At 36.3% G+C, this 12510-nt stretch overlaps 1 protein-coding gene across 1 annotated transcript; it reads right to left on the reverse strand.

Moving 5' to 3' along the window:
* Positions 1-5142: 5142 nt before the first annotated feature.
* LOC131639461 (uncharacterized) lies at positions 5143-10702 on the reverse strand. Its single transcript, XM_058909956.1, has 3 exons — positions 10486-10702; positions 9823-10112; positions 5143-5829 (listed from the first exon to the last, which is right to left on the reverse strand). Exons 1-3 carry the CDS (start codon positions 10700-10702, stop codon positions 5143-5145), a joined length of 1194 nt encoding a protein of 397 aa, XP_058765939.1.
* Positions 10703-12510: the final 1808 nt, after the last annotated feature.

The raw sequence follows: 12510 nt of genomic DNA on the forward strand, positions 1-12510 counted from the left end.
CTACTTTGTGTTTATCATTTGCTTAATCTGATTATTCGTAGAGTAGATTGTTTGGTTCGATTGATTTATGGTTCCCAAATTTCTATGCGTTTTATCGTATGCTTAATCGTTAATTCGCCTTTTGCTTAACCGAATGCTTAATTCGGCAAACGGGAAATATAATTCTATAAAATTGTTGCGCTTGTCAATTGATTTTGTGATCGAACAGGAACGGAATCCGCTTAGGGTAGTGAAATTATAATAATCGATGATTAGTAGGAACCGAATCGGTAGATTGACTTATTTCATAATCACTTATTTCAAAACAGCTTATCTTCATAATCTCGTTTGATAATCATTTTTTCGACCAAACCAAACCCCCCCTAAATCGATTTAGCTTTTAGTTAATAAAAATTAAGAATCCTTGCGATACGACTCGAGCCATTGTCGCTGTACTACGTTTTACAAAATACTCGTTTTTGACCCGCGCGCGACAGCGGATCAACCTCTTTTGAGGTTGTAATGTCAGACAACATGTTGTGACATGTGACTACTTGATGTAGCTATCTGTGGTTGTGATCAGGTCATGCACGTCTCTAGCCATGGAAGGCTAATTAGTTGAATCTTATTTACACATGACCCTCTGAAGGACAGTGTTTGTGTCTGGGAGAATCTATTTTTCTATGCAGATTTTGGAGGGACTCTATGAGTTCTTTTATGGTGAAAGGAAGATGTCACCATCTAATATTATGATGTATTGGTATGTGTTACTCTTTCTGGCTGAAAGGAGTTTACCTTGACTATAGTGGAAAGAATTGCTATTATGCCTTGGAGCATGTGGTTATTCAAAACATCTCTGACTGGTTGCTAAAGATGTTTTCATCAAGGTTGAGAATGTATACAATGTCTAGTCGGATGTCAAGACATTGTTCAGGACATTGTACCGAGCTGGTTCAGTCTAGTATGTCAATAGTATCTCTTTGGACGGTGTGACTAAGTGGTTTAAAAGTATGCATGTTGGTACAGGAACTAGAATTTGCTAGGTTTCATAATTCTAAGACAAGTTGTCTCAGCGGTTATCAAGTTGATGGTGATGACGCTCCTGTTTAAATGTTGTTTTTGTTTTTGGTGGTGTAAGGGTTAAAATGCGCAGGAATTGTATAGAACTTGTATGAAATATAGACTCCTTTTACTTAGGTGCTAATGTGGTTTGTTTTCTTGGTTAGTTACTACCTTTGTCACATTTATGGCTAAAAAGGGGGAGTAATAGTATGTACTAACCACAGTAAGTGCTGATTTTGAGGGGGAGAATATTTTTTCTCTCTAATGTGTGCTAGCAGGTTTTGAGGGGGGGCTAATGCTATGTTGATCAAAAGAGATGTTAGACAGGATGTCTTAACGTCATGTTGAGAACTTAGGTTCTCTATTGAGTTGCAGGCTGATGTGTCGAAATGGTAATGTTTTGAAAATGTCAAAAAAGATGTTGTGACATATAAATCAGACTTGACTGTTCCTCCTGATGTTTCCTTTGCCATATTATGGCTAAAAGGGGGAGAGAACTTGTATGAAGACAATGAAGATTAAAGAAGAATCATCTGTCAAAGATTTGAAGACTGTCGAAGATGAAGACTAAAAACTATCGCTTCTTATATTTTTAGTTTATGTCTTGATGCTATTTAGGTTTGAATGTATTTATATGTGTATATATAGTTTTAGCCAAAATAAGCCAAAGGGGGAGATTGTTAATTCTCTGAATTATGTAATTGGCATTTATGTTTGGCTAAACTATAGTAGCAGCAATATGTATCATAGGATGTAAAACTTGCTAATAGAAGATGTCCTATGGAATGTTGGAACATGTTCTGGAACAACATGTCGAATAAGATGTCCTATGAGGGAGCATTCGTCATCGTACCTGCTGAGCTGGATTAATGAGATTCAGATCAAAATTAACATAAGTAGAATATTCAAAGAATATTATGTAATCCTATGTGGCACACATTTAAAGGTCAGAAGAATCAAGTCAGAATATTTGAAGATTATACAGTTTCTAAAATATGGAAATTATTTAGGAAACTAAAGATTGAAGACCTTGTTTGTAGCAGAAGTTACTGCTGATTTGTAACAGCGAATTAGCTGTGATTGAAGGCCCAAATCCAGTTAGGAATAGGTTATAAACAGAAGCTTTGTAACCTAGGTTTTGGGTCATCCAAATTCATTAAGATGTAATCATTAGGGCTAAGTCTTAGGGCCACTCTCTAGGAGAGTGGTAGAGGAACAATTCGAGTGAATGATTATTCTATGCTCACACTCAGAAACCTGTAGGTAATGAGTTGTGTTGTATGAACCACACGGGCTGTGGGATGGTCACAGTTCTTCTTGAAGCCTTTAGGTAAGAGAAGTATTGTTCTTGGAGGAAGCTAATGACACAACACCAAGTTGTGTTCCTTACTGAGTTACAAGCTAACAAACGGTTGAGTTTGGTTTGAAATTTAGCTAGGTATTGTTCTTATCATGTTGGGATAAGTATAGTCATGGAAGTGTGCCTTCTTGTTGGTGTTCTTTTTGTGTGATCAGAATTATTATGGAGTGGGATCTTCATGAGGTGAACAAGCTGTTGAAACACTGACTAAGTGTTAACTGCTAGACACTATTGCGATGGTTGGAAGTGGGATGGAGATATTCCATATCTAGATAAGATCTAGGTAGGAGGGTCATTGGGAAGTGATTAAGTGAGTAGATCGTCAACGAGTGTGTTGGTTGTAGGATCTATAAATTAATGCTGCTGATAGTGGACTTCATTCTTGGCTTGGTATGCCCCCAGAGTAGGTAGTTACATCGAACTGGGTAAACAATTCTGGTGTTATTTATTTTTTCAGTATGTTATACCTTTCCTGTATTATTAATGTCAGATCAGATGTCACGACATCCTTATAGGACATTTGAGTCGGACTGTACTAGAATTTTAATTGGTATCAGAGCAGACATCCTGTTCTATCTCTGGATGAGATCCTAGGAAGATACTTTGTGGTCATGTACAAGGAAGAAAATTTGTACTGAAAAGCTGTTTGAATGGTCCCTAGAAGTGAGGGGTGGACTGTTCATGATAGGTGTGATTTTCCCTGTCTGTGTTGCTCAAGTATGTAGCTTTAGAGATGGGCTGCCAAGGGTTTGATTTATTTTCAGACCTTTACAAATGCTTGAGGGTTGTCAAGGAGTTTTCTGGTTTTATTCCGCTGCATATCTAATGAAAAACTCCTGACGACTATGTGTTGAGGCTGCAACCCTCTATTCTCTTCTGAAGGTGTATCCCACGGTGTAGTGGTGGTGATACTTGAAGAGTTGTTCAACTAACTTGTCAGAGATGCCAACGATACATGAGGGTGATCTCAAGTCCACTCATAAAGGCGCTCATATATGAGTTTGCTGTAAAGAGATCTGGAAAAAGTTAGGAACAATTTATTTTTGCTTCCAACTCTGAAAAAGCCAATCTCCAGGCTTTGATAGTGGATCTCTTATTGCGTTCCTTGGACAAGGAACTAATGTTCTATCAGATGTTGGAACATCTGAGCAGTAGGTTATGCAAAATTGTGTTGGGTGAGAGTAGGGCATAGCAGAAACTTTGGGTGCTAAACAAATGTGTATTAATCATATATGTTTAGAACCTACTCCTGATCTGGAAGAAGAGGCGTCTAGTTTGTGTGTATAAGAAGTTTCTATCCAAGGAACATGTCTTAGATATGTGTGTTGGTCAATATGTGATCAATGTTTGTTTTTCCCCTTGAGTTAGTTTATTTCTGATCAAAGGGAGTAGGAGTGCAGAAGCTGAATTCTAGTTTCTAGTGGATAGTTGTTGAAGACATCTCAATCAGATTCTGCATGGATGGATGTCAAGCTCAAATGTCAAGGAATTCCTCTCTAACATCTAGAGGATTTCGCTGTTCGAAAGAATCCAAAGTTGAGTGTGCTTGCTTGTAACTATTCTAATGGAATAGGTTATGCCTAAGCTGGAGAAGGTAAATTGAAGCAGCATCAGATCATGATGGCTGGCTGGTGTTTTTTTTAGGATGGAGGTTGTTATCAGCCTCATATTCAATTCCTTCTGATCAAACAAATATTTCAAACTCTTATGGTGGCTGAATATTTCAAATCTATAACCATAAAGATAATGTCTCCAAATTTTCAACACGAATACCACTGCAGCTAGTTCCAAATCATGCATAGGATAATTCCTTTCATGAATCCTCAATTGTCTCTATGCGTAAGCTACCATGTTATCATTCTGCATAAGCACACCACCTAAGCCCAATTTAGAAGCATCACAATACACAACAAAATATTCTTCAGGGTTAGGTAATATCAAAATCTGAGCCATTTTCAATCTCTTCTTTAGCTCAGTAAAACTTTCTTCACATTAAATATCCCACACAAACGCTTTACCTTTACAATTCAGTCGCGTTAACGGAAGTACTAACTTAGAAAAGCCTTCGATAAACCTCCTATAATAACCAGCCAAGCCCAAAAAGCTTATAATCTCCGTGACCGATTTTGGAGCTTCCCATTGCAACATTACATCTACTTTGGATGGATCCACAATAATGCCACTACCTGAAATGACATGACCAAGAAAACTAACCTTTTCCAACCAAAATTCACATTTGGACAGCTTTGCACATAACTTCTTCTCTTTCAAAACCTACAATACCACTCTCAAATGTTCGACATGTTCTTCTTCCGACTTAGAGTAAATCAGAATATCGTCAATGAATACTACCACAAACCGATCTAAGTAAGTATGAAAGATGTTGTTCATATATTCCATAAATACTCCCGGCGCATTAGAAACACTAAACGACATCACCGAACACTCATAATGCCCGTATCGGGTTCTGAAAGCTGTTTTCTGAATATCTTCATCTTTACTCTAATCAAATGATAACCCGATCTCAAGTCAAACTTTCTAAACACACGAGAACCCACCAACTGATCCATCAAGTCATCTATTCTCGGAAGTGGATACTTATTCTTGATTGTTACTTTATTTAACTGCCTATAATCAACACACAGCCTCATACTTCCGTCTTTCTTCTTCATTAGCAACACTGGAGCTCCCTAAGGCGATACACTTGGTCTGACGAACTTCTCCTCAAGTAAATCCTCCAATTACTTCTTCAACTCTCCCAACTCAGATGCTAACATCCTGTATGGTGCCATGGAAATAGGTCTAGTACCAGGGACAAGATCAGATAATTCAACTTCTCTTTCTGGCGGTACATCGGGAGTCTCATCGGGAAAAACTTCAGGAAATTCATGTACCGCTTGTAATTCATCAATTGTAGCCTGATTCTCAATAGATAACGACGCCATCAACGAAAATACATGCGCTTCATCTTGCACCAATTCCTGCAATTGTCTAGCAGATAATAAACCTATTTCCACCTCTTCTACATGAGTATAATACCGCACATATTTAACCATTAATATAACATAGTTATATGCCAACCATTTCATACCCAAGATCAAATCCAATCCACTCAACGACAGACAAACCAAATCAACAACAAAGTCTCTGCCAAAGATAGATAAAGGACACTTCCAACACACTAGATAAGTAGTCACTGACCCCTTAGCTGGAATATGGATGACCATATCTCCATTCATAGAAGACAACACAAGACCCAACTTTTTCACACAATCAACAACAATAAAACAATGCGTAGCACTAGTACCAATAATAGTAATTAAGGGAGTAATATTAATGAAACATGTACCTTTGATTAGTCTGTCTTCACTGAATGTCTGAGTTCCTGCTAACGCAAACACCTTCCCACCAGATTGTGCTTTCTTAGGCTTTTGAAATTGAGTACTAATATGTCCTTCTTCACAACAGTTGAAGCAAATTGTTGAAAGTATTTTTGGGTAAATATTTTCTATATATCGTATCCATAGGGATTGGTTTAATATCACCGCCGTTCTATAGTCTGATTATTTTGAGTGAGTAAAAATAGGTGGTTTGTTGTATTATCCTAAATTGACTTTTAAACATAAATAATTATTAAAACAATAATGCTAAAAATTAGTTAACAATAAATGAGGTATGTTGAGCTTTAGGGTTCATCAACCTATTCATATGCAATTTATTAATTAAATCGTAAGTGAACCATCGTTTGAATTATTATATTCACTTATCCTCAAAATTGATCCCATGTCTGCAGATCAAGTTAGATAACCTTTTACCGTTATGAGATTCGATCTCTCAGAATATCAATATCGATAAGAGTAATAAAGCACGATAATTATGAAAACTCATTCACAATTCCATCTCTGCAAATTATGACTGAATCAATATAGTAACCTAGGGAAAAAGTTTGAACATTTTCTTTCGATCAAAGATTCAACAATAATTTAATATAAAACAAGGTTTCTTATTGATAATAAACTCAAACAATTCTTCACAAGAATTAATCAATGGTATTGTATATTCATAGGTTAACTACTACCTTAAACTCAACACAAGAGTATTAGCTCTCCATGGATATGAAGAACACACAAGGTTTGATTGAGGTATTCATCATGATCAAGAGAATCTCTTCAATTGATGTAGAATCCACCTTCAATTATTGCCCTTTGTTTCAGAATCAAATTTCTCTCCCAATTTCGTTCACCAAAAATTGCACACCCATAATGACGGCAAGGGTTTCTTTTTATAATAAAAAATCCTGATTCGTCGGGCTCGCGGCGCGACAAGAATTCCTGCGGCGCGACCCAAAACAGTGAGTTTTGCGCGGCACAGCCTCTTACTCCCGCAGCGCGGCCTTGCTTTATCTTGCCTCTTTGCTTTGCTTCCAATTCTTTCAGCTTTCTTTCCTCTTCATGCTCTTGTAAGGCTATTTTTCAGCTCTAAACCTGCATCAATAATACCCAAAGTGATTCGATTTGCTTCACAACTTGAACTAAACTTATAAAGTTCAATTCTTACCGAAAAACCAATGAAACTACCATAATTTTCTTAAGTTTAGAACAGAAAAATAGTTATACTAACACACGAAAAATACCATAAATTTACTCCTAACAAACTCTCCCCAACTTAGACTTTTGTTTGTCCTAAAACAAAAAGTACTCACCTTAGTGAAGTCAATGATATTTCTCAACAATCATGCAACAAGTTTTCTTTTAAACATATTCGAATGGTTCACATCAAAGGTCAATCCAAGCACAATTCATCACACCATAAACTCAGGATACGCATATGAAACAAACTTCACAGATAAATTACCATAGGAAGGTTCAAAACATTACATAATAATAATTAGACCAGCATTAACACTCTCATCAAAAGATATGATGAATATACGAGGGGTTGAACACTCATCCAAACAATCAAGTCAACAATTACTCATGTCATACGTTTACCAAAAGTAGCATAGAATCTTGTGAAATTTGAAAATCGAAAGGTCTTTCTAGGGTTGTAATATGGTTTAGATTCAAAAACTAAGAAGATATTCAAAGGGTATCCTATCTAGGGAAGCATTCTAATCATCTTTTTTGTCTTCTTGATTCTGTTTACCTTTGCAGTTCATTTTTCTAACCACTTTCACCCGCTTTCACAGTTTGATTTTTGAAATTATTTTTCTTTTTCTTTTTCCTTGGAACTTCTTCTTGTTTCATTTTATTTAAACTGTAAGTCTTTCTCTTTTCTTGCCCTTTTTCAACTTGTTCTTTTTTGGCTTTCCTCTCCCCAACTTGGATGTCAACCTCTTATCTGATTTATGAATGCTCCCCTACTTTCTAAGAAGGTAAAAAAGAAAACACATCACCAAAGATTGTGGTTGATGTTTTAGCAACAAAAATTTCATTGAGATCAAGATTCAATTCTTTCTTTTTTTTTGTTTGAATTTTATCTCTTTTTTCTTGATCTTAGGCTCAAAGAACGGTTGGCAAAGGATCGCACTCTCACAAAAGAAATTTAAGAACAGATTGAGCTAAGCAAACTCTCAATTTGAAACAATTTCCTTAGTCCCTTTAACAGATTTTCACAAGATAATGCACACTGTGGTTTAGCATGATACAAAAACGTCGAAAAGATTGTTGGTCTCCTGCATTTTGTAAAAAGTGGAAGGCTTTCCTCACAATGGTTCAAGGCTAAAATGATCTAACAATTACTATGTACCATAAAGAAACTTCCAATGAAATTTACTAGCAACTTAAGTTTCATATTCATATCAAGAGTTTGGGAATGACAGAATTTTCCTGTTTTGTCACTTTTTAAAAAAATCTATCATTACCATTGAAACGCATGTTGCTCCATTATTGAATATTTTCATTGCTCTCCACTTGAGCTTTTCTTTATGTTTTAGGACTACTCATTCTAAACTGGGGACAAATAAAAATTGCGAAATTAGATAAAAAATAAAAATTGCGAAATTGAAATGCGAAAATAAAAAAATAGTTACTGTGTTGGGTTGCCTCCCAACAAGCGCTTTGTTTAACGTCGTTCAAGCTCGACGGTCGGCACTTTCAAGGGCTCAAAAGTGAGAGACCAATTTCTGGAAAACTAACAAATGAGTGAAACAACAAAATTAAAATAAAGTAACAACACTCAAAATTAAAAGACTATTGCAATGCGTGCAATATTGACACCAATACCCGGCAACGACGCCAATTTGTTGATAGTATTTTTGGGTAAATATTTTCTATATATCGTATCCACAGGGATTGGTTTAATATCACCGCCGTTCTATAGTCTGATTATTTTGAGTAAGTAAAAATAGGTGGTTTTGTTGTATTATCCTAAATTGACTTTTAAATATAAATAATTAAAACAATAATGCTAAAAATTAGTTAACAATAAAGGAGGTATGTTGAGCTTTAGGGTTCATCAACCTATTCCTATGCAATTTATTAATTAAATCATAAGTGAACCATCGTTTGAATTATTATCTTCACTTATCCTCAAAATTGATCCCATGTCTTCAGATCAAGTTAGATAACCTTTTACCGTTATGAGATTCGATCTCTCAGAATATCAATATCGATAAGAGTAATAAAGCACAATAATTATGAAAACTCATTCACAATTCCATCTCTGCAAATTATGACTGAATCAATATAGTAACCTAGGGCAAAAGTTTGAACCTTTTCTTTCGATCAAAGATTCAACAATAATTTAATATAAAAACAAGGTTTCTTATTGATAATAAACTCAAACAATTGTGCACAAGAATTAATCAATGGTATTGCATAATCATAGGTTAACTACTACCTTAAACTCAACACAAGAGGATTAGCTCTCCATGAATATGAAGAACACACAAGGTTTGATTGAGGTATTCATCATGATCAAGAGAATCTCTTCAATTGATGTAGAATCCACCTTCAATTGTTGCCCTTTGCTTCAGAATCAAATTTCTCTCCCAATTTCGTTCACCAAAAATTGCACACCCATAATGACGGCAAGGGTTTCTTTTTATAATAAAAAATCCTGATTCGTCGGGCTCGCGGCGCGACAAGGATTCCCGCGGCGCGGCCCAAAACTGTGAGTTTTGCGCGGCGCAGCCTCTTACTCCCGCGGCGCGGCCTTGATTTATCTTGCCTCTTTTCTTTGCTTCCAATTCTTTCAGCTTTCTTTCCTCTTCATGCTCTTGTATGGCTATTTTTCAGCTCCAAACCTGCATCAATAATACCCAAAGTGATTCGATTTGCTTCACAACTTGAACTAAACTTATAAAGTTCAATTCTTACCGAAAAACCAATGAAACTACCATAATTTTCTTAAGTTTAGAACAGAAAAATAGTTATACTAGCACACGAAAATACCATAAATTTACTCCTAACACAAATCACCTCTTTGTGCTTACAATCAGCTATTTCATGCCCGGTTTTACCACAACGCAAACACCTCTTTACATCTCCTGTACATGCATTACTTTTATGACCTGGCTTCCCACATTTGAAACATACAATACCAGCAGGGGTATCTCCCCCACTAGTCCTCTTACCCTCAGCAACTTTTTGCTTGCCCTTACCAGCTGGAGTATCATAAGGCTTCCCACGGTTATGTTGGTGTTTACCTCTATTCTCATTTATGATCTTATAGTGAGCATATCTGTCCTCCTCATAAATTCTGCATCTATCTACCAAATCCAGAAAAATACGAATATTTTGGTATCTAATTGCCTTCTTGATCTCTGGGCGTAACATGTTCTCAAATTTGATACACTTGGAGAATTCAGTAGTTGCCTCGTTATAGTGAGGATATAATTTTTCCAGTTCCACGAACTTAGCAGAATACTCCGTAATCAATCAATTTCCATGCTTCAGTTCGAGAAATTTAATTTCCTTCTTCCCGCAGACATCCTCAGGGTAGTACCTCCCCAGAAATTCCCTATTGAATACAGCTCAAGTGATAATTCCACTTGCAGTCTCAAACCTCTGATGAGTCTCTAGCCACCAATCATCAGCTTCTCCCGCCACCATATGGGTAGCATATCGTACCTTATGCGCTACAGAGCAGTCCACCACTCAGAAAATCCTTTCTCATCTCCTTGAACCATGCTAGTTCCCCATCGTAATCATAATTACCCTTGAAGGTAGAAGGATTCTCCCTCTGGAAGGTTGCCAAGCTGCATGATTCATCATTCGCACTAGCGTTAGGCTGATTCAGCATAGCCTTAGCCATCGCTTCAAAGGCAATAGCAATCGCAACATCATTCCTTCCAGCCATCTTCTGTTCCACACCAACCACAAACAAAGGTTAGAAAACTAAGTTGGCAATACTTGATTGTCAAACAACACTACTGACTCGACAATTTGGCCAGACGGACCGACCTGCTCTGATACCACTAATGTAACACCCTAATTTACCCCGGCGAATAATAATAAAATCAGAGTAAAATTTTCATTTAAATTTTCCATCACTAGACTAGGATGTCACATTCTTCAAAACATAAACATTTGTTCATAATTATTAATGGATACATAACACATTCAATGTCGGATGAACCGATCAAAATAACATAGTCTTTAAAGAAACTTTTATTACGCAGCGGAAAATATTCATAATTCAGTTAAAACCAACATAACAACTTAATTCTACAAATGCCAACTTCAATATTCAAGAAGGCTCCAACAATTATTTAAAATCCAACAAAAGAACAAAGAAACGTTCATCCCCCCTAGTGTTATGTATCAGAGCAACGACGCCGACTCGAACTAACTGAAGGTAACTATCTTTCACTCATGCTCACCTGCGTGTTACCAACATAGGGGTAACATTAAAACATAAGGGATGAGATATCATAACCATAAAAAAGAAACGTATGATAACAAGAATATGAGAATAAAGTTATACACATTTCACCAACTTCACAAAATTATCATCATCCATCAACATGTAAAAAGCAATTATTCAACACAAACAACTTATTATCACATCATTAGTTATAAAATGCAATGAGACCAACACTGACTCGAATGCATGTGGTACCAACAGAGCATAAGCCCTCAACGTAATGCCAATAAATAGAGGCAGCAACAAGGCATAAGCTTTCCACGATTCGCCAATCCCAACCAACAACAGAGCATAAGCCCTCGACAATGCAATGTATGCGACACCGACATGCAACAACATAATTATGCAACCACGAGGCATAAGCCTTCTACAAACACCAATATATGCCATCACCTCATAGTCATCGCAAAGCCACGACAAACACTCATAAACAACAGTTAGAAAATAAGATAAAAATGTCTTTCTCAAACAATCATCCATTACAATGCATAACTTAGAAAAAGTTCAAGTATTCGGTTTTCATCAAAACAAGGTTCAAAGACCATTCAAACGATTCCAGTCAATTATGGAAAATTCACTAAAACTCACGATAAATCACTATTTTCCAAGACCCAATTCAGTTTTGAAAAATATAAAACTTTTTATTTTAGGGCTCATTAAGCGCTCTTAGCTCGCTAAGCAGACTAGCGATGTAGAAAAATTTGGCTACGGGTTCGCTATTATCCCAGCCAGTTTTCCTTCCAAAAACTCATCCTAGATAGTCCTGTTTTACGAAAGAATAATATACTCATGTTCCTCTATTCATACAACATCTATTGGGATCATAAAAACGCAATTCTACAACGTCACTTTTGACACCAAATTTACGGTCAAAACATGAAATTTTTCAAAAACCAACAACAAGACCAAATTTCATGAATTGGAAGCAATACAACACATATACAACACATGGTAACAAGAAATTGTCATAAAAAATGCATCAATCATCAGTTCTATGAAATTCCCATTCCAAAACCTAAGAATATCAACATAGGACCAAAACCCCATTTCGATCTACTAATCATCATACCCAACCTTATAGAGTTAGAACTCCACACTTACCTTGGATTGGTGATTTCCTACTCTTACAATGGATTCCTTGATCTAACCTCTTTGTGCCTATTCTCCTCTTCTACGATAACTCCTCTTTTTTACATTCTGTCTAATTTTCTTTTCCCCAATTCTCTTTACTCTTTTAGTTA

This window comes from Vicia villosa, unplaced genomic scaffold (assembly GCF_029867415.1).
Source record: "Vicia villosa cultivar HV-30 ecotype Madison, WI unplaced genomic scaffold, Vvil1.0 ctg.002646F_1_1, whole genome shotgun sequence".
Taxonomy (NCBI): Eukaryota; Viridiplantae; Streptophyta; class Magnoliopsida; order Fabales; family Fabaceae; genus Vicia; species Vicia villosa.